The 25,450-nt window shown below is 42.0% G+C and overlaps 1 protein-coding gene across 1 annotated transcript; it reads left to right on the top strand.

Moving 5' to 3' along the window:
* Window positions 1-1,072: 1,072 nt before the first annotated feature.
* On the top strand, window positions 1,073-24,613 carry YWHAQ (tyrosine 3-monooxygenase/tryptophan 5-monooxygenase activation protein theta). Its single transcript, XM_086608375.1, has 6 exons — window positions 1,073-1,184; window positions 2,373-2,757; window positions 19,194-19,317; window positions 21,806-21,969; window positions 22,380-22,475; window positions 23,539-24,613. Exons 2-6 carry the CDS (start codon window positions 2,464-2,466, stop codon window positions 23,596-23,598), a joined length of 738 nt encoding a protein of 245 aa, XP_086464501.1. The 5' UTR covers window positions 1,073-1,184; window positions 2,373-2,463; the 3' UTR covers window positions 23,599-24,613.
* Window positions 24,614-25,450: the final 837 nt, after the last annotated feature.

Here is a 25,450-nt window from a genome sequence, read left to right as displayed (position 1 = left end):
AATGTTTGCCTCCCCCTGCACAGGGCCTCAGGAATACGAACTCTTCAGGAACACTTTCCCGTCACCCCGCTCCCAGGGGCAGAAGCGCCGCCATCCTCACTTACAAACGGCTTTTGAGAACCGGCCACTGGAAGAAAAACCGTGTCAGGAGCGGAGCATCCATGGTCAGAGCGACTAAAGACGTTCCTGCCGCCCCCACCGCGGGCCGGGGCGCAGGCAGGGAGGGGCGACAAGCCCCTCTCCGCCGCGGCCGCGGGAAGCCGGACTTTGCCCCAGCTCAGGCGCTCCGGAAGAGAAGAGCTCAACAGCCGTTACCGGCCATACCCGCTTCTCCCGCTCCTGCTGCGGGCCCGCTCCGGCTCGCCCCACCCAAGCCACCTCGGGGGCAGCTGGGCAGAGCCGGGATCGCCGCCCAGCTCCTGCGGGAGTTCCCGCCCGCCGGCGGCTGAGGGGCAGAGGCGGGTCGAGGGGGCGGCCACCCGCGCGCGGAAGAACGGCCGCTGCCCTTTCGGGCGGCGAAACGCCGGCGGGGCCGCGCGGCGGGGCCGTCTCGCCTCGCCTCTCCCTCCACGGCGGAGCGCCCGCCCCGCCCCGCCGCCGGCGCGGGCACCGCCTCGCCCGGCGCCTCCCGCCCGGGCGCTCCCAGCCCCCTCCCCGCCCCCGCGGCGCGCGCCCTGTCCCCTCGCGCCACCGGTGCCACCCGGGCCATCCCGGCGCGCCCCCGCACCGTCCCGTGCCGCGGCGGGGCCCGGCTGCCGGGAAAGGGGGGAGGGGGGACGGCGGGGGAGGGGATGGAGGGGAGGGCGGGGGGAGGGGGGGGTTGTAGCAGCATCACCATGGCGACAGTGACGTCATCTCACCCTGGATCTAATTGGAGGAAACCCCGTGGCCCCAGCCGCAGCCCACGGGCCAACCGAGCTCGTGCCCTGCCTGCGCTCGCCCCCGCGGCGGCGCGCTCTGCTCGGATTGGCTGTCGGGGCGCGGAGGGGCGGAGCCGGGCTCGCAGACCGGGCTGCGATTGGCGGCGTGGGCGCGGGCTGAGCAGCGGGTAGGCTTGCCTGTGCCAACGCCCTTTAGCGCTGGCTCTCGCCGGAGACGGGAGCGGCTCTTTCTCTCCGCCACAGCCCCGAGCGAGGCAGCCGATCGGGTGGCGCCCGCGGCCCGGCCTAGCGCAGCGGACTCAGGTGAGCGCGGTGCCGCGGCCCGGCGGCGGGCGCGGGCCCTGTTCCGCCGATGCCGCCGCGTCCTCCATTTTGTGATCGCGGCGTGGAGCGCTTGGCGGCCCCGGGGAGCGGGAGGCGCAGCCAGCCAGCGCCGCCATTTCGCACCCGGCGCAGCCGCCGGCTTCCTCTTTCCGCCCTGCCGCCGCGGGGGCAGCGCTGGCCGCTCTTCGTTCCGCCGCCTCCGCGCCCCTCCGCCGTCCCTGGGGACGCGGCCGCCCCTGGCCCCCGCCCTCGCCGGGGCCGAGACCCCACCCACTGCCGTGCTACCGCGGTCCCCCGCCGGCAGTGCGGGGCCGCCGCGCCCCCCGCCGCGACCAGCGCCTCCGTGCCGGGGCCGGAGCTGCGGCCGCTCGCGCCGCGGCCGCCGGGGGGAGGTGGGGAGGCCGGGGCGGCCCCGCCGCGCTCCCCCGCCCGCCGCGCCCCGCCGCCAGGAGGCGAAGCGACCTGGGCCGCCATCCCGGGCCGCCCCGCCCCAGCCGCGCCGGGCTCCGCTGGCCTCGCTCGCCCCGCGCAGCGCGGGTGTCCGAGAGAGGTGGATCCCGGGCCCGCTCTTGCCAGCCCGTTGGGTTTTAACCCCTTCTTTGCCTCCCCGGGGACGAGGTCGGCTCGCTCCTTTTATTATTTATTTTTGTCCTGCTTGTCCCGCCTTTGGCGTCCGCCTTTCTTCGGCCCTCACCTGCAGGGCTTGTGGCACACGGGGGAAGGGCTTTGGGCAAGGCCTCCCGAGCTTCGCGGCAAGTAGATATCCTTCTCCAGGTCCCTGTTAGCATATTGACGCTTTCACGTAAGGCAAGGAAGAAAAGCAGGATGAGGACAGAAAGTCCGCTCTGATGGAAAAATAGCTATTCCCAGCGCTTGGTCTTCAGACTGCTGTCCCTTGGCTAGCACTGAGTGTGCCTTCCCCAGTTGGGTTTCTAGGCCGTGGTTTCCCTAGGGATGGGCCCTTGAGATGAGTGCCTCTCCCCTTAGCCCTGTGTGGAAGAGCAGGATGCTGCAGTCTGTCTCTCCATGAGAGGCACCTAGAGATGGGGAAGGGGTGGGAAGGCTCACTGTGATCCTTGTTTTTTTGGTGGGTGGCGAGGAGTGGTGTAAGATTGTGTTCCATAGTGTTTTATCCTAGCGTCATGGTTACTGTCTTCTTTCTGGCAGGTTTTGAGGTGCATTCTCGCATTGATAGTGTGACGTCCCCAGCTTCTCCTGCTTTTGTTACTATACTGCTCTTGCCCCACTGCCAGCCACCATGGATAAGACCGAGTTGATCCAGAAAGCCAAGCTGGCTGAGCAAGCTGAGCGCTATGATGATATGGCCACCTGCATGAAGGCAGTAACGGAGCAAGGTGCCGAGCTGTCCAACGAGGAGCGCAACCTGCTCTCGGTGGCCTACAAGAACGTAGTAGGGGGGCGGCGCTCGGCCTGGAGGGTCATCTCTAGCATTGAGCAGAAGACAGACACCAGTGACAAGAAGATGCAGCTTATCAAGGACTATCGGGAGAAGGTGGAGTCTGAGCTCAGGTCCATCTGCACCACTGTGCTGGTGAGTGGGGACTTTATTTTTTCAATTTTTTTTTTAAAAAAAGAAAGATGGTATTAATGTGTGCTGCTGTAATGGGGAATAAGACTGGGAACTTAACTGGGGAATATCATGTGAAGTGTTATGATGGGGTGGGGGAAGTCAATGCAGTAACTTCTGCAACTGTTACGTGGGTTACTGTGAGGAGGAAGATCATCTGCACTATGCTATGGGCCCCATATGTGTAGAGGTGTTTGAGATACACTCAATTCGTAGCGTGTATTTGGAGTACATTTGTGGAGGGAGTGATCCGTATGTGGTATTGCGCTAGGTAATTGCAGAGATGCAGAGAATTTAGCCTGGTGCCTGTTTGTACTGTGGTTAGTAAGCTTATCTGTTCATAAGATAAGCTGAAAAGAAAATGAGAAGAACCCTTAATTTATTCAGATCAGAGCTAATAACCTGTTAAAAGCATTTAAAGTAACTGGGTGTGCATTTAATTTAATTCTCTTGAAGAAAAATACTCTTGAGGAGCCTTGAGACATTTTGAGGGTTTTTTTTTAATATAAAATATGATTTTATAAAGTAAGACGTTCTTCAATATAGAAGATAAGAAATAAAGACATGTAGAAATTGGCTTTGTCATATTCAAGCTGACTTCTCAGGGGAATCTTTAAGATGAATTTGTAGTAATTATAGAATTATGTAAAAACTAAGGTGTGAAGACAGGCATGACACCCCAAGCACACATCAAAGCCTAGGAATACACTTCTGTACAAGCAGCAGAATTCCAGATGCTATTGATAGCGAAACTACTGCACTGTAGTGGAGCTGAAGAGACGGTGTCAGCAGTGTGGAGGCTGCTAGACCCTATTATACATGACCAGGGAGTTGTGGCCGCAGGAAGCTGCATGTATGTAATGCAATAGCAATTTCATGGCAGGTAATCTTCAGTGGTTTGTTTCCTTCTCTTAGTTACTTTTTTTTTTTTTTGGTGTCTAGTATTGCTAATATGAGAACAGGAAGAAGCAAGTCTATAAGGAAATAAACAATTTTGAGGTAAATGTATCCTAGATTGGTTTAGGAGACCTGAATTTAAAGCTGACTGATTTGGAAGTAACTGAATTTGCTTCTTGATTAAGTGTTCTGGCTCATGTACAAGGGAGTACTTCGTTGGGTTGTGCTGAAAATACCTACATGCTTCGTTGCATGCTGCCACCTAGGTGTTTTTTTTTCTAAATCTGTCAAAATGAGTTACCTTTGCTTGAAAATCATTTGGAAATTTATTAGTGTAATGCATCAGTTGAGTTAGTTCCTTAACATGTTTAAGAGCCTGTGTCTTCCAAAGAAGCTGTTTCAACGGTTAGGGACGTAGTTCTGTTGTAAAACATTCACCTTAGTGAAAATGATGCGACTTGTGTAGGGTACGGATTCCTCTTTGCTGTGACAAGAGTTTCACTAGAACCTGTGTGATGGGGTGCCAGCATTTGTGCTGTTGTTACTCCTCTCGATCTCCTGTACTCGCTGCCCCGCTTCAGAACTAACTTCTTGGGATCTCAACATAAAATACTCTTCAGACTTGTTAATCTCCCTCTGTCCTTCTACCAAATCTAGTTCCTAGCGGAAGGTTATGCATAGAATCTTATACTGGTTGTGGTGCCATCTCGACAAGGAGCTTGTGCTTCCATAGGGAGACTGAACGTCTCTGATAAAGGTAGCGAGCCATTTCATGCAGTGTCTGTACTGAAATTATTCCAGTCGCATCAAATGGTGGACAGCAGGTAGTCTGGTAGCCGTGCTAACACAAACCTGTGATGTAGGGAAAGCAAGCTGTTCCTGCACTAGCTGAATTTCTCCCTGCATTCTGGTTTTCCCAGTTCTCAGTGATGACTTGGTTGACAACTCTCTTCTTCCCTTCTCACCTGGAAGGCAGGAGGAGGTAGTGAAGACTGAAACCTATGCTTTGCGTGCTTTTCCTGTTCTGCCCTCCTGGCAGAGCTGTGCCTGCCTTTGGTAGGAGGAGATGTCAGCTATCTACTGCAAGCCTTCTGATTTTTACTCTTCCTTTGAGGGCCATGTGCGGTTATGTTCTGTTCTGCTCCTCTCCCTTTCTTCCTCCATCCACCACTCCTATGTTCCATGAGTCAGCATCTGAGAGGCTGGAACTCAGCAATGTGCAGACACTACAAAGGACGGGTTTTCTAAAGCTGAGCCACAAAGTGGTTTGGACTCCTCCTCCTTCCAATGATAATTCTTTACTAAAACTACAGTAACTGCTTGTAGCTTCTTTAGATCTCTTAAGTTGAATCTCAGAGATGCTTTTTTAATTCTAGAAAGGCAGCTAAACTGAAACAACTGCTGGCAAGTAGTATGGAAAGGTTGCTTGTCATCTGGAGTATTTGGATTTAGCAACGGTGGATGTGCTGGGTGGAGTGTGACTGCTGTTAGTCATACTACTAACAGTTTTTTCAAAAGACTTTTTTTTATTACTAGTATGGCACAGCTTTTCAAAATGAAGAATATCTGCTGTTGTAGAAACCTTTATTTAGAAAGACTTGTGCTAGCATTACAAAATACTGCTATTTTTTTATTAAAAAGGCAGCAACACTGAATCTGCAGTTACTTTTTTTCCTGTAAAGAATGTCTCAAGCCAATTAGGTAAGGCATTTTTTTAGGGCATGGTTTCATAAGGAACTTAAATTTAATCACCACTAGAATACAAACATCCAAAATTGTGTTGAGATATAGATAAATAGATAGATACGTAAATAAAACTTTTACTAATGATTTAATTAGCATACAACCACCATCAGTGGTCACAGTAAGACATTCCATCTCATGCTAAGCAGTGAAGAGGTTTCTTTGCCTGCCTTGCAAGTAGGAGTATATGTGATCTGAACCCTTTTTAACTGTTAATTTTATGACTGATCCTTCAGGTGAGAGTGGCTCTTTAATGAAGAAATTATATGACTTTGTCAAACAACTTGCACTAATGTTTTATTTGAAAGGTACACTAGGAGGTTTTATTGAAGTCCCTGTATTGATTGACTTAATTCTTCGGTAACATAGAGAATTAATGTTGAATCATCCCTTATGAATCATAGTCAGAACTGTTCTTGAAACTCTCTTGTCCTCGAATAAAGAAACAGATTAGCAACTTAACTTTTTTTTCAAAGTAAAGTTGATCTATGTGGTTTTGTATACTCTCTGAGCACAAAGTTAGTATTTGTTTATAATCTCTGAATGATTTCCAGACAGGGATCCTGGATAATGTAGAAGGGATGAGTGCAGCAACAACTTTCATGTAATTAGTGAAATAACACATGAAACTTTGAAGATGGAACGTACAACATAAGACTAATGCTTTATTGTATGTAGACCCTGCCGTTAAGTGATTTTTCAGAAAAGGTTACTTTTGAATTGGAACTTCGTACTGGGGGAGCAGATCAAACTGCTGGATTTTCTGAGAGCTTCAGTCTCTTTGCATAGCAGTAACCCGTGTTACATTCAGGCTCCTTCATTCCTTAGAGAGGACTACTGTAAAGGAAGGATACCAGCCCTTGCCTGGAAGCAGTTCACTTCACTCTCACTCTCACTCTCGTGAGGGTTTTTCCATGTGTATTTGGCAGCGCTCTGCGTATGTTCAGTTTCTGGGTCCTGATGTTGTTGGAGCTCTTCATAGCGCAATAGAGGTGAGATTTGATAACTACTTGCCCACAGTTTAAAACCTGATGAAGATGCAATGGCTAAAATCATTAGGACTCGGAAACAACCTTGATCGTTACTCCTTGTGTCTCTAGCTGAAACTTCAAAGTTTATTTTAATATGCTTTTAAGTTTTGCATAGAAAAGTTACATATATGAGGCTTTACAGTTGTTTCCAAACATCTATTTTTATGATGTCCTCTGTAAACAGTTTTACATTGCACTGTGTCAGGGCCACGTCAACCAGTTTTCAACAAATGAGCAAGGGCATCGTGAACTTTTAGGAATGAACCAACAGTAACATTACTTTTGCTGTTGATTCTTTTCTATGCCCTGCAGCAGTGCCTGCAATTAAATAGTCTTGAGCTGTAAGATGCATCTTATTTCAATTTTTACTGTCTTAAGGTTGAGAGGATGCTTGTAAATGTTTGATCTTCTGTGAGATTGCAGTGTTAATTGTTGAAAGCATGTTTCAGTGTGTTACTCTTGCCAACTCTCCTTTGCTTGCTTGCTTCCTTCCTTCCTCCCCCTCCAAGGTTGCAGTGTTGTTACTACTTCTGCTTTGCGTAATTAAAAAACAATAAATGGTAATTAAAACAAGGGTAAAATCTATGTCCACTTCTGGTTTTTATCCATTTTGTAGATCTAGTTCTAAAGATACTCACTTAAAAGTAAACCAAAAATCCCTATACTAAGAAGAAAATGTTCAAAGCAGCTTTTTTCAACAGCACAAGTTCATAGCTTCATTGAAAATGAAGTTGGTATTTTCTTGCAGCAGCAAATAGATTCCTTGTGTCAGCTAAAATATCTGGTGTCAGATGAATAAGCTTTGGCTGTAGCCTCATTTTTTCCCTACTGAAAAGTGAACTCTTCATTTTTATTATACATGCTGAAATTTGGTAGGTTCAGTAACAGCTTGATGCTGCTATATGAACAATTTAATGGAGTTTCATGTCTTGTGAATCCTTCTTCTCTGCTCTCCTATTTTCAGTGAACGACCAGAGTTTATACAGAAATACGTAGTGTTGAAGAGGTGAAACTAGCATCTGAGTAAAAGGATATTACAGTCTTTTGACACTGGGAACTATGTAGGATGCAGTTTTATTCTGAAGGTTGGGCATAATAATCACTTCAGTTAATACTACTTTTGGACTTGAATTAGTTGTCCTGATAATGGTTGGGACAGTGTTTAAGTATTACTTTTTTTTTACCTTTTGTAAATTAAAGCAAATGCAATTGATTCATCCTTTTAAAGTAACTGACTAAAAGGACTAGCTACTTCATGACTCAAAGCCAGACCTTAGGTTGAGAACATTACTTCTTGGCAAATCCAAAATTGTGGAGTGAATGTTAAAATGGATGCTTTAATTTGGAATAACAGTCATCTTTTTGATGAAAGGTAATATGTTGGGAGAGAGTTGATTCTCCTTTGTGAGAAGACATTATTCCAAATTAAAACAAAGAATGACAAACATCAACACATTCATGATAAGAATTGTGGAACTTGATGCATGAATATTTTCTAGTTTAATATGTTTGAAACTTAAATGTAAATTCATGATCTGAATTTGATTTATTCATAGTTATACCTTCTCTTACGTGAGTTTTTGCCCTGTGTTAGAATCTGCTGCTGGAGTGCTACGCTTTTGTGCAAGGAAGACTGAATCTGTTTCTAAGAAGGGATTGACACTTGCAGAAAGAAAGCCTAGAATGCACTGAGGTTCTTGAAGTGGCTGAAAACTGTTAAAGCCCAGCTAAAAATAGTTCAAGGAATTCTGATGGTAGCTGAGGCCTCCATCCTATGCAGTCATTGCTTGCTGCCCCCTCCCTCTGCAACTGGATACTGAATTTGTAAAACATGCAAGCAAGCTAGTGAAGGATTCAAGATAAAGGGCAGCAAGGTATTCAGTCTTGAGGTTCTGAAAACTTGTGCCATTATGTTATTTGTATGTGCAGTGTCATTTCCTTTTTCAGAAGCTAGTAGAGTAAGTTTAGATCACTGATTTGATTTGCATGGGTATCTCCATCTTGAGGTAGAGCTGAGAATACGGTTAACTTATGCCTGTTGAAAGTAGAAAAAAATGAAAATCAATATCTTGTCTCTTCTTTAAAGTTTAAGAAATGACCACAAGAAATTACTCTTCTTCAAAGTCATAGTTCCTAACAGCTCTGAAAAGCCTGTCCTGAATGTTAACATCCTGTCAGAAGCAGGATGGGGAGTAATTGAAAATAGGGAATTGTAATACTGATGTAGGTGAGCAGCTGTTGAGAATGGAGCAGCCAAACACTCATCTATCTCCAGCGTCAAATCCATTTTTTAATGAGGTTAAGCTATAGATTAACTAGCCTGGTTGTAGTCAAGGCTATCAAAGCTTTATCTATACTATGCCTCAGTCCACTTGTACATCTAGAATTTTTAAATTTCCTGGAGGATATTTACTCGTTTGGTGGCTTTAAAGTAAGATTTGCTCACTAGTTAGAACTGGACAACAAAAACACAAATTCTGGTTTTTTGGTAGTGCAGTGAAGCTTTTAACAGACTTTGCAAATCACTGCTATGCTTTCCTGCTAGACGTCTCCCAGGCATTTCTACTACCTTAGGTACTAATATGGTAGATGCCTTTTTGAAGTAAAACATAAAGCCATGCATGAGAGAGAGAGAACTTAATGAAGAAAGAACACACTTGAGCTTGAAGGTTATTAGTACTTGATTTCTTTATGATGGCACAAATTGAGGTTATTTTAGAACATTATTAAAGCAGTAGTTTCTACCAATTTCTGTATGGCGCAGAAGCTTGGCATTCCATTTTCGGTAATGAGGGATACCTAATTTTCAGAGGAAGGTAGTGAGGAAAATGGTGGGGGAAGGTAAAAGTGCATGGATATGCTTTCTTTGTAAGTCTGGTAGGTGAAGGTGTGTGCTTGATTAATCAATGTTTTCTTACTTGTGTGAATGTTACCCCTTCTTTAGTTTTGTGCTCTTGGTCTTTGAGAATGATGGGCCTGGTGCCCCCAGATGTTACTTGCCGTTTGTGTTTAAGTGCTTTTGTACTTGACCATAAACTTGAAGCTAATTTTGTCATAGACTAACTAGGTAAGGTAAGAAATCTGTTCTTGAACACATTTGTGGCACTTACTCTATATAGCTCTACCGAGTTCGTTGGCCTGATGTTTACAGGTTCCTCCTCATCCTTTCTGCTTCCAGGATACCAGAACCAACATCAGAATGTTCCAGCTGAGCATACAGCTGACTTGTAAGCTTGTAATTTGCTAATTCACTCTGTACACCTGAATGACACTTCATGTGAACTGAGCATTTAGACATAGGAGGCAGTAAAAATAATTTAAATGTGGAGTTTCACATCCTGTGGTTCTGTGCACCCACCAAAACATGTCAGATGTAAAGATGTATGAACTAGAAAGCCCTGAATTAGCTGTGATTTTGCTTGTGCCTTTCTCTCAATTTGTTGAAAGAATCGAGGGTTTGATTTACCTGTTTCCAACATTGATAAAAGTTTATTCCTTGCTCTAGCAATCTTTATTCTGTTGTTTAATTTATGGAATCCATCCACTGAAGTAGTTGGATATAGGAGTCATGTTAGGCTCTGGAAACAGAAAACTTGCAATTTGCTCTGATAATAAATTTTCTAAATACACTACATACACTCTTATCAGACTGACAGCCTCATATTTCCTGGATAAAACTTCTTCAGGAAATTCTATTCTGAAGTTAAATACGTTTTGCAAAATTACTGTAAGCAGAAGGTTTTTTTAAATGGAAGTAGTTAGCAGGGCCTTAGCAAGAAAGTCAAGGTTCATTTGCTATGAGAAATTGTTTTAACAAGGTTATCTGAAATGTTGGCTTCTAGTTTTTGTGACTTAAAAGTTATACTTTATTGTTGTAGGTTGTCTCATTGGGGGAGTAGCAAATTACTGGCACACCTTTAATACACTGAATGAATTAATACATTGCTGGGTTTCCTTCAAGGTGAAATTGGACAATGCAAAAGACTCTTCCAGCTGCACTAAGCGATGGGAAGAAAGTGCACCTCTTTCGTTATCTTTCTGGATTTCAGTTGATTGTAAGTCTCTGATCTCGGGCTGCCAACTGGAGAGCAGAGCTGAAGCAAGTAAAACTTTTAGGCCCTCCAGAGTTTATCGATTACCATGAAAGGCTGGCTTTAAAAATCCCTTATTTGCACAAGGGCAATGTACCTTAAAACCACGTAACTCCTGCATGCTGTTGTTCATTCTGAGTATTGTTAGTCTAGATATATCTTAGTCAGTCATTTAATCATACCTTCAGGGCCTCTGTAGTTGCAGAGCGTAGAAATATTTTTAAATGCAAATTTAGACTTTTTTGTTAGATTCTACCATATTACGGAGGATCACAAATAGAGGATGCTTGAAGAAACTTCTAGGTAGTCAGGATTCTGAAGGGGAGAATTTGCTGTCAGTAATGCATGTTTATGAAGAGGAAAATAACACTTAAAGTATTTTGAGAAATTAGAAATGTGGAAAATACAATCATGGAAGAATGTTAACAATTTGAGATAAATCTATCTGATACTAAGAAAACTTTCCTGAAAGCTTTTGACTATGTTGTATGGCCATTACTTCAGCAAAAATTTATAATTACTGAAAAGTGGAGTGACTTTTTTTTTTTGAACACTCATTTCTGCGTTTGGCAGGGGGAAGCTGGAAAACTTTAAGCTTTTCCATAAAAACTTGAATAGTTATTTGATTTTTCACTGGATTGTTGGTTTTGTCTGATGAAAATCTGTAGAAAGGAGAACTTGCATTTCCGCACACTTTTAGTTCCTGGCTTACATAGTGCTTTAGGGACCATAGAACTTTCTAACTTCTTGTTTTCGGAGAAATGTAAGCAGTGAGTGTAAATTCTAGATGAAATTAATCTCAACCCCAGGTGGGAATAGTGTGGGCAGATGTGCTGCAGCTCAGGCTTCCAGTGCATCAGTTAAGTAGGATTCCAGATACTTCATTCTGGGCCAATCCTAAATATTGACTGCCAGTTTTTAAAACTATGTAGACAAAGACTCAAAACCAAATGGAAAAGACAAATTAGGTCACCCTCTCCGTTTCCATGCCAGGTACATTTGTCTCTGCTTTTGACAGTGCTTTGTCAGGTCATCCTAAGACCATGGCATTACTGGAAAGGCGCACACATATTTTCCTCAATATATAAAATGAAATATTAATGATCTTAAGAGGTCTGTATGAAAACTATTTCATATTCTCCCAAAAGGAGTTGATGCATAGAGCTTGAATCCAGGATGAAGAACTTAGTTTTGCTGAATTACACTTTTGAAAGTAAAGTGATCTTACTGTTGCAGCTGGGAACTCTCCCTTTCCTGTCAAGAAAACAACTGCTGAAAGTTAAAACACACCTAGGTTGCAGTGAGTCATGCTGTGGACTTTGGAATAACTGATTATACTTGAAATAGTCAAGAAGTTTTAATAACAATTTGTTAGACGGTTAAAACAGGCTGTCATTTGTGAGTAGAAGCCGTATTGAAAGGTCTAAGCCTACACCGATCATCTGTGCTGTCAAACACTTTGGAACATTTAATGTGTTTAGGTTGACATTTAACAGTTATATTAAAGGAATGTATTGGTCTGAGCTGCCTCATCAACTTCTTAGCTTTACTTTTTGACTGCAATCAGGGTGGAAACCATTTCCCTGTATGCTGCTTGTAGGTGGTTTTTCTCATACTGGAGCTGGATGGACCTTCAGAAATACTTGAGACTGAAGAATTTTTCCGAATGTCTTGCACACTGCAGCCCTGGCTGAATTTATGTAGTGTCATGCACTTTGCATAGTGTGCCTGTTGGATGCAAGCTGATCATCTTCTAGATGGGACTGTGACGTTGAATCCATGATCAGGGTGGTGAGTTAACTTGCTAAAAAAAAGTGGTGTTGACATGGACTCTGTGCTTGTGCATTATTTTTAAGGAACCTTATCTCAAAATAGTTTTATTTCGAAACAGTTTCTTCACTCGCATGTGACCATTTGGTTCTGTGGGGTTTGGACAGTAAGTGTATGCAGGCAAGAACAACCATAGGTAATCAGAGTTACTTGCGGTCACCCATGTAACATCTGTTCTGGTGGCTAGCTTCAATACTCCTTAAAAAAACCCTGACCAAACAACAAAAAAAAGCACTGAAAAGCTCAAAATAGGCTACATCCAGTGTTGGCTCAGAAAAAGAAGGAAGACCTGGGAAACAGCAATAAAACTCAATCTAGTCTCTGTGAGACCTGTGAAAATCAGTACTCTGTGGAATGGTAGCACCTCTTCTGCTGGCAGGTCTAAAGAGACTTGGACTGTAGAGAGCTTCTGAGCAGTTGGTTTGAACTTTAAAGTTGGTCTTTTTTTCCTTTTTTTTTTTCCATATTGAACTTTTTCCATCATAGGATGAGAAAGAATATATTTTTTTTTTGTATTATATGCATTGATATCGATTAATTTGTTCTTGTATCAAAACAGATTAATACTACTGGATTTTCTTTTCTCTAGGTGCTTTTTGTGTCATATGGGCTAAAACCCAGTGGAGGACGTTGTCTCAAATTACTAAAACCTGCAAATACAAATCACTTCCCACAAAATATTATGTTTGCTTTTAAAGAATAGCATTTAAAATCATATTCCCGAAAGAGGAAGATGATGTTGGAATAAGGCGCTTTAAAGAACTTGAAGTATGATATATGGGCCTTAATCTCAAGAAAGTCTTGAAAATCAGACTTTATATAGACTTTATTCACAAAACTCTGCCAGCAATTTTAACCATGGGCACACTCCTCCTTGCTAAAGATCATGCAGCAGCTTGATCAGTTTATATTTATGCAAACAAACTTTTGGAGAGCATTGCTGCTTATGATGATTGCTCTTACATTGACTTTTTTCCTTCTGGTGGAGCAAAAGTAATGATATACCATACTAAGTCGGTGAGAAATGCAAATGGCAATGTAGATCAGTCTTTTAATAGCATAACATTAAATAACTTGATGCTGGTGATGTGACCCGAACATGACGTAGGTGTTGACATCTGAGTGATGGTGGCATTGTAAATATTTTGAGTTACCACAAATGTTTACCACACTGAGAACTTCTGTGGGTACCTAGGCACATGATATCTTTAGCTTGCTTTGAAAATTGACCTTAAACTACTTGTGATCAGTAGATAATCTCTGGAGCTGACCTGGTTCATGTTCATCCTCTGGGTTGAATGGATAATATTGAGGACTACAAAGATGATCCGAGGGCTGGAGCACTTCTCCTATGAAGACAGGCTGAGAGAGTTGGGGCTATTCAGCCTGGAGAAGAGAAGGCTCCAGGGTGATCTTATTGCAGCCTTCCAGTACTTAAAGGGGGCCTACAGGAAAGCTGGAGAGGGACTTTTTACAAGGGCGTGTAGTGATAGGACAAGGGGAAATGGATTTAAACTGAAAAGGGGGAGATTTTGGTTAGATATAAGGAAGAAATTTTTCACTGTGAGGGTGGTGAGGCACTGGAACAGGTTGCCCAGAGGAGCTGTGGGTGCCCCATCCCTGGAAACGTTCAAGGCCGGGTTAGATGTGGCTTTGAGCAACCTGGTGTAATGGAGATTGTCCTTGCCCATGGCAGAGAGGTTGGAACTAGATGATCTTTAAGGTCTCCTTCCAACCCTAACCAGTCTATGGTAAGTGTGAAGAATGTATATGATAGCTAATGTTATTGTAATATATGATATGCAGAGACTTATGTATTTGTTTTTCTTTTGAAGTCCAATTCTAAATGGTGCAAGTGCTGAAGACAGCTCAAAGGTCAATTTGGTATTCAAGATTTTTTTTTTTAATTCATCTTTTCTGTCAAGATTCTTTATAGCTGACTGTATGAGAAGAGAGAACAGCACAGATCAGATAGTGGTGGTGTTTTTCTGGCACTTGAACCTATCACATAGTTAAATTTTACAGAAAATATTTTGTGCACACTGTGGTTGAACTTGATGTCAGGCTTGCCTTTTAAAATAGGCTTACATGAAGGGAGGTTGGTGGGACTTTCTGGTTTGATGTCAGCTTTTAAAAGAAGAGGTTGTCCCAAAAACAGGTAACAAAGCATATATGGAGTGGGACTGGTACATGAATTGCATAGTTATGAAGGAGCTGTGTCTTCAGGGAGCTTCTTTGTCAATATCAGGCACTTCAAGTAAAGATACAACTGGCGTATTCCTTCAGGGCTGTTTTTTTATAAAGCTGAAATAATGGCAAAGTGAGGAGAGTAGATGAATTCAACTTAATATTTCTGGCTCAGGTTAATTGCAACAGTCTGATACTACAACCATGTGTTCAACCCTTGTTCCTGCTTAAGCAGAGGGGAAAAGAGGCTAAGAAGGGACAGTTCCTCAGTTGGAAAAGAACAAAAGTAGGATTGGAGAAGGATCCAAAAAGTCAATTGAAATGTAACTTACTTTGGCATGTAAAGGAGCAAGTCTGCCAATGGAGAGAAAAATACAAAAAAAAAATATTTTAAGCCTGCCTTCTGTAGGAGGGAAAAAGTATATCATATATGATAATACGATGCTAATAGAATGGCAAGAGCCTTAGCATATGGTGAAGGTGAGAATAAATTGAGATGGATGTGCAACACTAATGAGAAGTGAGGTGGGAAATCCCGTCACACTACAGAAGGACCTGAGAGTAATGTATCAGTGTGAAGGAAGTAGCAGGTACCAACCACAAACTGTCACAGCCCAAACCTATTCTAATGCAACTGCACCTGGACATGAAGGGTCTGAACTGAGGACAGAGTTTTGAGTCCTGTGTCTCTGTGCTGCTGGTGGCTCTGTCGCACAACAACAGGGCAGGCCAGCAGCTCGAACGTCATGTGGCGTTTCATGGCAGCCTCTAAGGCATGTTTGACCTTGTAGAGCACGTAATTGCTGGTTGTTCAGGCCTTGTTTTAGAAGGTGGTAAGCACAGTCGCAGTTCTTAATGATGACGATGACTGTATTTTGGTATATGACTTTATCTGACCGAAAAGAAAAAAGAAGTGGTAGGCATGTTTGCTATATGTGCCCCCTCTATATGTGCCCCCTCTATATGTGCCCCCTCTATATGTGGATGACAGTCTGCTGTATTGGCTGACTTCATCGCAGAATCGTACCTGTGGCAGTGCCTGTCTCTCTTTAGGTAAAATTTATCATAATAAATTCTGAGGTTGACTGAGTTCTGCTTCATTGCTTGGGCTGCCCGTATTCATTTTACTTATTATCAACTGATGTTTAAGATGAGGATTCCTGGCTGATGGAAAGGTAGAAAAGCCCAAGTGGGGAAAGATAGAGAACAGATGTAGGAAATCTTGAGTTTTCCTGGCTATTACTCACTCACAAGAGTTTAAAGTAAATCATTTAGCTTGTGCTGTCTGCTCTCGCTGCCCCACCAACACTTTCTCTGTCAGAGGGAGAGTAAGATGACTTCCAAGAAATGATGATGATGTGCTGAAATTAATGACTTACTAGGTGTACCAAATACATTATCGATTTGAAGAATAACGTCTGGATAGATAAATAATTAGCTTTTTTTTTTTGAAGTCAGTTTGTATTCTGTTCTATTGTACAGATTCATACATGAGATCTTGTTCCATTTAAGGCTATTAAAAAAACAAAACCAGATACCTAAAGTCCAGAATAAGGGTGTTCCACTTTAGCTGATAGAGGCATAGAGCTCTCCCTTACCATGTGTTGCGGTAAGGATTAGGAGGCCCTCAAGATGAACTGAGAGTGGGAGCTGCTGACTGGGCAGCTCAGCTCCTCTAACTGGGGAGTGCCTAGGAAATAAAGCACTGTACATAACCCACTCTTTGCTATCTGAAAAACTACAGTTCACTCCCAGTATTTTTTCTAAATTTCTCAGAAATCTGCACCGAACCACTGGTTTTCAAACCTGCATAGTGGAGGCAGCACTTTCAGGATGCACTGACACACAGACTGCTGTGCTACATGCTTGTGGTAGGGCTGGGGCCATGGCAAAATCCTTTTGTGCTCCTGGAAGAAGTGTGTGGCCTGCCCCATCTGAGGGGAAAAGAGAAAAAAAAAAAACCAAACAAAAAAACCCAACCAAACCCAAACCAGGCATTGATGCTGTATTAGACACACTAAAGCTCTCCTGTAAACATTATATAGTGTACACTAGATTATAGGATCTTAGAATTTTAAGGTCATAACCAGGCCACATCAGTTATTCACGATACTCTACTGCTAGAGCTACCTTCAAAGACAGAATTTTGTAAAAAGATCAGTAATGTTTTTTTGTGTGCTAAGTTTACATTGTCTTTAGTTTTTTTGAAAGCATAAAAGAATAATGCCTGTTTGTTCCCTTGTTGATGTAGTGGTAACATCTTGAAAAGTTTTATTTCCGCATTTAAAACAAAAATCAAATATATAGTTTTGTCAAATATCTGGTTTAAAATCCCACATAACACATCTCTCTTGGTTGTCTCGTCAGTGCTCCTTAAAACTGTGGCATGGTTTTTCACACCTAGTCTGAGCACAAAGATAAATCACATCTCTGCTGCTTAATGCAGCTCCAACCTTAGGATGTCCTATAGAGGCTGGTAGTTACTCTTTGATTGTGACTGATTTAAGGAACCTTTCTCAACGTAGGTGTATTGACATGTCAACTTCCATCATTCTGGGCAGTTTCTTGTAAAATCAAGCTTCTGTGTTAAATTTGAGGTTACTGCATTGTCATCTCTGACACTGAAACTGGTTTGCTTTTATGGCTGGCGTTGACAATCTGTCATAGGAGAAAAACATCAGGAAAACATCAAGCCAAAATGTGAAGTTTTTTTCATTGCAGAAACCTGTAGAGTGGGAATAACTCATTCTAGTATGGGAATGACTCACACAAAATAACGGTGTTAATATGGGGTTATATTACCCATCTGCCTACTATGTCTTAACTCTTGTTTTGAAACATACCTAAGGTTTTACTGCTTTTCTCATAACACCAGTGAGATGTACCATTCAATGCACACGCTCAAGTCCTTGCATGCTTTGCTGTGTTAACCTGTTATACGAATTCCCCACCTATCCCTATGCCGTACTGGCCAGTGTCTGGTCTTTGATAGTTGTTTTCTAGCCTTACAGAAAGTCCTAAAAAGGTCTGTTTCTGATTTGGTAGGTGCAAGGGTATGTCAGGCTTAGTATCATCTTACCCTCCCACTGTTTTCTCTAGGGTGGTACTAAGAGCGCTTGTAACTTTTCACTGTTTCTTAATGCCTTGGTAGGGGGATCTCTGAAGGGATCTTGTCTGTGGAGCTGTATGCAATATTACATCCGTGGTAAGCATCCTGTGTGAATGCAAAAATGCTTTTTTTCACCCAATTGGAAGTACCCTACTACAAGTGTCGGTTTAAAATAATTGCCAACACCTCAAACAGACTTGGAATGAGTAAACGCTTTCAGCTGGATTGCTCTGCTACCCTTGATTGTTAAAGGAAGTAATAATGGTATGGGGGTGTGCATAGGCAGTAGGATTGTGTCTAAAATTAGCTCATTTGTATTATAGTGCTACAGTGGCTAATTAAAACGGTAAGGGTTTTTGCCCTGAAAGCTTCCAGTTCCTTAAACAGTTTATTTGTAGCTGCTTCATGAATTTGGATACACGTTCCTGTATCTTACTTAACTAGCCGCAGTTTGCAAGCTTTGTGGAAACTTTCTGCTGCTTTTATGACCTGTTTATTTTCCTAGTAACTGAATGTAGATCTTTATCACTTAAATTCTTAGTGTCAAGTTGCTCTCAGTATTGTGGGGTTTCCTTGAGTCTATTGGAGCTTATTCCCATCTTTTGTTGACTCCAGAGAAGATGGGTCAGTTGTGGTAATGGGTTGGGTAAAATCGCCAGGGCTCAGGGACAAGGAGGTCATCCAGAAGCTGCTCTCCTCCTTGTCAGTTCTCTGAAGTATCCCCTTCACTGGAGGAAAATTCTGTACCTCTTTTCTTCTTCACCTTCACCCCTATCTTGGAAGGGCTAGGAGGCCTTGCAGCCTTGGAGAGAGACTTACCTCCTCTTGCTAGAAGCTTGTAAACCTTTCGCTGTCCCTCTGGCTACTTCTGTTCCTGGGAGCGGCAGGACGGACATGAGGGATGCCTCTCTGCTATGCTGGAGCAGGTGTTACTTTACAACCTTGGAAAGAGCTGGTACAGTTCAGCGAGGCTGGTTACCAACTAGACAGGTTCAAGTCCTTGGTGCTCTCCAGTAGGAGGGCTGGAGATTCCTTATCACAAGTCTAATGAACACAATTTATACAAAGAATAGCAGAGTTGGTTTTCTTACTGTTTTTTCCTGTGAAGTGGGAATAAGTTCGGATTTATAGCTAGCTTTGAAACTTTCTGCATAGTGTTTCATTTTTGCATGAGTAAAAGCTTACTCATTTGCAACAACGTTTTTAAAATGAGAAGCACCTATCCTGAAACTGAACCTGGTCCTGAAACTATACACCAGTAAACCTTTTCTTGTTACTTTTTCTACAGTCTGATCCGATAGCTGACTGATCATCTTAATGTAGTCTCTAGCTTTGTGACTTCGCACACTTTGTTTAAACAAGTGTGCATCTATCTAAAACGCCCTTTAAACTCCATTTTTTCCTTCTAGCAAAGATTTGATTCCATCCCAGCTTTCAGGAGAGAAGAGAAATAGATTGAACTTAGTTGCAACGGTGCATGTAATATGCCAATGTCTTTTGTTGTTGTTTTAGGAGCTGTTGGACAAATATTTAATAGCTAATGCAACTAATCCAGAGAGCAAGGTATTCTACCTGAAGATGAAGGGTGACTACTTCCGATACCTTGCTGAAGTTGCCTGTGGTGATGACAGAAAACGTAAGTACCTTGTGGTGTTTGGACCTTCAGTAGCTAATGAACTTCAGTTTTGGGCCATGGGGAAGGGACACAGTAAACGAAGGACACGTGCAGATATTCCTCTGAATTCACATGAGTTAGCTGAGTGGGAACAACCGCGTTTCAGTTGGAAATCTCCAGTGTTCATACAGACGGAGAGTAAATTCTGAATAGACCTTAAGTGTAATATGCCAGGCAACTTTAGCTGACGTTCCTGTCACCTACTCTAAATTTCTGGATAGTCGTTCCATAATGCTTATTCAGAGCTTCTGGAAAAGACTTCAGGTAAAGGTCTGCTAACATATTTAATGTTGTTTGTTTGTGGTTCTCTACTAAAATAAAGTTGGCAAAGAAGAGTTCACAGATCTCGGCAACATTTTTTACTGATGAAGTCCTCTTGATCTATAAGTTTCAGTGTAAAGCAGACTTCGTTGTAAGTCACCTAAGTTTATAAAGAAGCAACAAAATTACTGGGTCAGTACACTATCCAAAAAAGTGTGAGCTGCACTTCAAAGTTGTTGATGTTTGTAGGGATAATACTGTCCCTGTAATTCTAGTTTGCCCTTTTGGATCCAGCAGAAAAGGTCTGGAAAACTTCACAGCTGGTACTGTCACTTGATACTGGGCGTTCTGAGAATGCAGAACATTCTTAGAAGTTAGGACATGTGCATAGATGGTTTTAGGTACCTCAGGAAGCTCTTTTGGGGAGGGTTTTAACTCTATTCAGAGGATGTATTGAATTTTAAGTATTAGGACTGTCTTGCAAGGTGCCCAGATACTACTTTGATGTAAAAACTCTTGGTATGGCATAAGCTAATGATATGTTTCTACATAACAAACTAAAATTAGCCTTGGGGTGATGCTGTGACACAGAAAGGAGATGACTGGTGGAGCTGGCAGAGCGCTGAAGTGACTGCTTTTGGGTTGGGCATGGTAGGCATCTGACAGTGTTGGCTAGTTTAAACCAATTGAGTTGCAAAGTTGGAAGAGAGCTGATTGTCACTTCAGTAAAGGCTTTTCTTTTTTTTTCAGTAAAGTCTCCTTATATTGTAAGAGCACTTAAGTTGAAAGATGAAAATATACAAAATGGAGTAACCATCTTTCCATTAATGAGTTGCATTCAGGAATTCTTAACCCTTTGCCTGATTCGAGTGACAACAGCAGGTCCAAGTGTAGCAGAGACAACTTGTCTTTGGCTTTCACAAAGATAATCTGATTTATGTTTTGTCTCCAGCAGTTACAAATCTGTGGACTTGTTTGAGCAGAGAAATGCCAGCTATCTTGGCAAAAAAGACTGCATTTAAAGTGATATGCATGCTGATACAGGTTCTTACTGTAGAAGAGGGACTGATTGATAACCTTTGTAGCAGATCTTGGTGTTTTGCTGGGAAGTCACAGCTTATGTGTATCACTATGCATACGTTTTGTGCTTGACTGCTGACAAACTTCTAGGAGTTTTACTTGAAGCTTTTCAGATGTCCCACCTCTAAGCATCTGTTTATTTTCTCTACTTCAAATATATTTTACGTACTTTTAAGCTGATTTATTTCCTGCATCTGCTAGGTTTTTTGCCTTTTTTGACCTGTTGTCAACCAATTAATAGCACATTAGCACTCATTACAGTGTGAATACTGTCTGTGTTGTGAATCTTGAATGCATAGCAGATTTTAGTTAACAAACTCCTTTTTTCCCCCGCATTTTCTAGAGCAATTATGGTGTTAGCTCCCTCAGAGATGGATTCTGAGCTCTGACAATGGCCTTTCTTTTCCTGCTGTCTCCTTCCATTCTGCAGGCATATTTAGGGTGGCTCTTGGTCCTTTGATTGTCTATCAGAAGCAAATCTGGAATAGACAATATGTAGCACCCTTAAAGTATCCATTCTGGCGTGGTAACCTCTTTCCTCTGATGTTTTTCCCCATTATTTTGAGCACGACATTTTTTTTTCATCTTGACCTGTCTACACGCAGTTTTTGGAGGCAGATTTTGTTTTTTCAGGAACATGCAGTACATGCCTTCCAAACTTGCTGAAGAAGTAGGGCCGTACAGACAGTAGCCTGTTTACTCTGCACACCTGACTCACATGATCATGTCCATCCTGTGCAAGGAATGAAGCAAGATTTCTGTAGAAAAAGTAATGCTTTTTTTTGGTACCTAAGGTATCAAAGGCCATTGAGGTAATATAGTCATCTTGGATGTTTGTATTTCCTAACTTCTATGTGTTTATCTGTCTTTTGAATACCTTTGCTCTATAGTAGCTTAATTTGCTCCCTGTGTTTTGTCAGTGTGGCAGCTGTACTTAAAATGGGTTTAAAATCATTACCTTGATTAAAGCAAGTGCAGTGTTCTGCTAAGAGCAGGCTTAAATAGAGGACTGTTCAGTCTCCTGCTAATGGAGTGCTTTAAATAGTCATATCTTTAACAAAAAAAAACCCCAAACTTAATGTTGCAATGTTTCTTATTCTTTTAACAGAAACAATAGAAAACTCACAGGGAGCTTATCAGGAGGCATTTGATATCAGCAAGAAGGAGATGCAGCCAACACATCCAATTCGCTTGGGTCTAGCTCTTAACTTCTCTGTATTTTATTATGAGATTCTCAACAATCCTGAGCTTGCCTGCACACTGGCAAAGACAGTAAGTTACTTTTTTCTTCTGTATGCCTGCAGGGACAGAAGAGGAGAGTTTGTGCTTCGAATAATATGAATGATTATTTCCAGAGTTTGTGCAGGAAATGATCCTATTTAATGTATCTGGTTTCCAAGCTCATATTGTTAGCAGGATTAAAGGGGTACAAGCAAGCTCTATTTACAACGTGACTTAAATTTTCAGCAACATGGCAAGCTTTTATTATGCCTTTATTATGCTTCTTTTTCAAACAGAACGATTCAGGTCATTAACTTCTGACCTGCTGATTGATTTATTTATTGATTTATTGATTTATTTGTTTATTTATTTATTTTTAAGCTACCTTTACTGATAGGATTAGCTTCTGGTTGTTTAATGATAACTTAATAGAAAGACTAAAGATGGTTTAATTATTCTAGGCGTTTGATGAGGCTATTGCAGAACTTGATACACTGAACGAAGACTCATACAAAGACAGTACTCTCATCATGCAGTTGCTTAGAGACAACCTAACAGTAAGTTGCCTTTTTATGTGCTATGTGGTTCTGTAACCATGTATTTGTTTTGTTAGACTGAATTTGTGATGAAACAAACACCTTATTGCTCTCTAGTGCAAAACAGCACTGAGTCAGGCTATTTATGCTACTGTACCTTTTCATAAGAAGTGTAAGTTGATGTTAGCAACTTCATGCTGTGTAATCTAGAATAACAGGTTGGATAGCTCGTGGTCTTCGTTCTTTGCTGGCCTTTTCACTGGAGTGGGAGAAGGTGCATTCAGCTAAATTAATGTACGAGATAGGACACGGAGTCAAAAAACAGTAGTCTGTGATCTGTCAGGGATTCTTACTCAAACTTTTTGAAGAATACCTCAGAAACAAAACATCTGTCCTGTTGTACATCCAGTGAAGCTTGCTTTATTTGTTTCCCTGATTTTCATTTAAAAGAAAGTCTAGAATTTCAGTGTGTTAAGAATAAAATTAGTTTATGTTTGAGTATTATAATGATTAACTGTTTAAGAAAACTGCCTAATAAAACCACTAGGTCCTATTAAAATACATATCTAAGACAATTTTTTAGGGAATATCTTCTCTGGATACTGACTGCATTTAAAATTACAGCAGCATTTATTATTTGCAATACTCCTTCAGTATTTTATTAGCACTATAAAACGCTCAGCTTTGGTGGCCAAAATGGTAGTCTTCACTTTGAGGATTCAGACGGCTCCTTTTGAAATTGCCGTTACTCCCAAAGCTACCATTGAGACTCGCTTGAACAGTCTAGGATCGATGACGTAGCTCGCTGTTAAGCACAAAAGTCTGGACCTGTTTAAAACACTGTCTGCTCTGCCTCTGGTACCTGAGGTGCACAGCTAGTTGTGCCCTGGGCGTGGGGAGCTATTGCCAATTAGCTCTCTCTGAGCAAGTACTGGTAGCCAGGGTTGTACAGCTCCCGTGCACTGGTACTTTGTAGACATCCTTAAGCCTAATTCGTTATCATTTCTATACAGTCAATAGTCGTCACTTTTTGGAAGTAAAGCTGTGCTTCTGAAAGCTGACGCTGTTTTTCTTTTCTTTCTAGTTATGGACATCAGACAGTGCAGGAGAAGAATGTGATGCTGCAGAAGGTGCAGAAAACTAAACTGCACACGGGGCGTCATTCTCCCTTTCCTTCTCAAGAAACCTTTTTACACGTCTCCATTCCTTATAGCTCCACTTGGATTTCCTATAGCAAAGAAAACCCATCCATGTGTATGGAAATCAATTTATAGTCTTTTCACACTGCAGCTTTGGGAAAACTCCATTCCTTGATTTGTGTTTGTCCTGGCCTTCCTGGTGTGCGGTTACTGCTGTAGAAAAGTATTAATAGCTTCATTTCATATAAACATAAGTAACTTCCAAACACTTATGTAGCGGACTAAAGTGTACCTGGTATTTAAAAACAAATCTGAACCAGTTCCTGCCAGTTGACTGTGTTTTGTATTACAGTAAGATATGAAAATGTAGTTACTTGCAACTAAAGAGTGTTCCACATAGCTTTTAATTCTCCACATTCCCTTCTTATTCTGCAGGGTTTCCTTTCCATAATTGACTTTCACACGCTACTGTGTATTCTTTTCAGTAGGAACATGGAAGTATTGGGCCAAATCAAGTTGAGCATTTCTAGTTTGAAAAATGACAAATTGAGTTGCTTCCTGTATCATGTAATGCAGAAGCTTGTGTGTTTGAAAACAGGGGCTTCTCTTAATCTTCAGTTGCTGCTGTTTTAAGTTGGTATCCCTTCCCAATAAAAGTTCACTTACACTCCTGCCTTCGTAGTTCTGGTATTCACTTCACTATGTATTAGAAGCAGCATGTTACTGCCGGAGAACAGGCAGTGCTTTTTGGCAGACTAAAGTGCATGTCATTTCTTAATACACTGGAATGGGAAAACCAATTGAAGTTCACATGTCCAAGTATAAAATTTAGTACTTTTCCATGCAGGTTTGTGCACATGTGAGAAGGTGTCAAGTTTGTCCAGTGATTGTTACTTAGAGAGTTTGGACCACTATTGTGTGTTGCTAATCATTGATTGTAGTCCCAAAAAAGCCTTGTGAAAATGTTATGCCCTCTGTAACAGCAAAGTAACATTAAATAAAATTACATTTTATAAACCACTTACTGTTGGCTTGTAACAATTCCATGTAATCGCTTAAGGGCTAAACATAAGTGTAAGTATCTTATGCTAGAAGTGTCTTTCTCAAATTGAGTGCATACTTTTAAAAAGTCTGCTCTTATGAAATGAGTTCATTTATTTGAACGATGTTCATTATATGAAAATATCCTGGATAACTTTTCATAGTTAACCTGACATGTGGACTTCTTAATAACTAAATCTACTTAAGCTAATGACTTCACCTTAATAATGACCTAAGAAAAAATAGCCAATGTCTTGATATTCTCCCATGGCTTGCAAATCTTCTCATCTAAGTTACGCATTTTTTTGTAATCTCTTCAAATTCTCCGATCTGTCCTCCTGTTGTGTTTTTTCACTGGTGGTCGTCACTATTAATTATTACAGTATTCCAGCTACACTGTCCAAAATTTAGAGGAATTTGTCCTGCTCTAGAACATTAGTTTGTGTGCTGCCACATCATAGTCTGCTTTCTGTTGTTCTTAGATGCTTTTAGTATTACTGTTTCTCCCAGTTTTTTGGAGCTTTTTGTAATAATACATTGCTCTGCTTTTTTTTTCCTTTTCTTTTTTCTTTTCTCCCCTAGATCACTTAAGAGTTTTTCTCCTAAACCTCTACCTCTTAGTTTCCCATGTTGGTGGGTTTTTGAAAATATTTAACTCCTATTAGTGTCCTGGCTAGACAGGATATGACAATATGAAAAAGGACATATTACTAGTCCTTGCAGGCTTCTAATGGTACATCTTCCACCTTCCATGATATTGTTCATTCTTTGAGTGTGCACAGTGAGTGTTCTTACAATAAAACTGTTCAGATTATG

Source organism: Tauraco erythrolophus, chromosome 2, assembly GCF_009769465.1.
Source record: "Tauraco erythrolophus isolate bTauEry1 chromosome 2, bTauEry1.pri, whole genome shotgun sequence".
NCBI lineage: Eukaryota > Metazoa > Chordata > Aves > Musophagiformes > Musophagidae > Tauraco > Tauraco erythrolophus.
The sequence above is the reverse complement of the archived record's forward strand: the minus strand, read 5'-3'. Positions and strand labels throughout refer to the sequence as shown.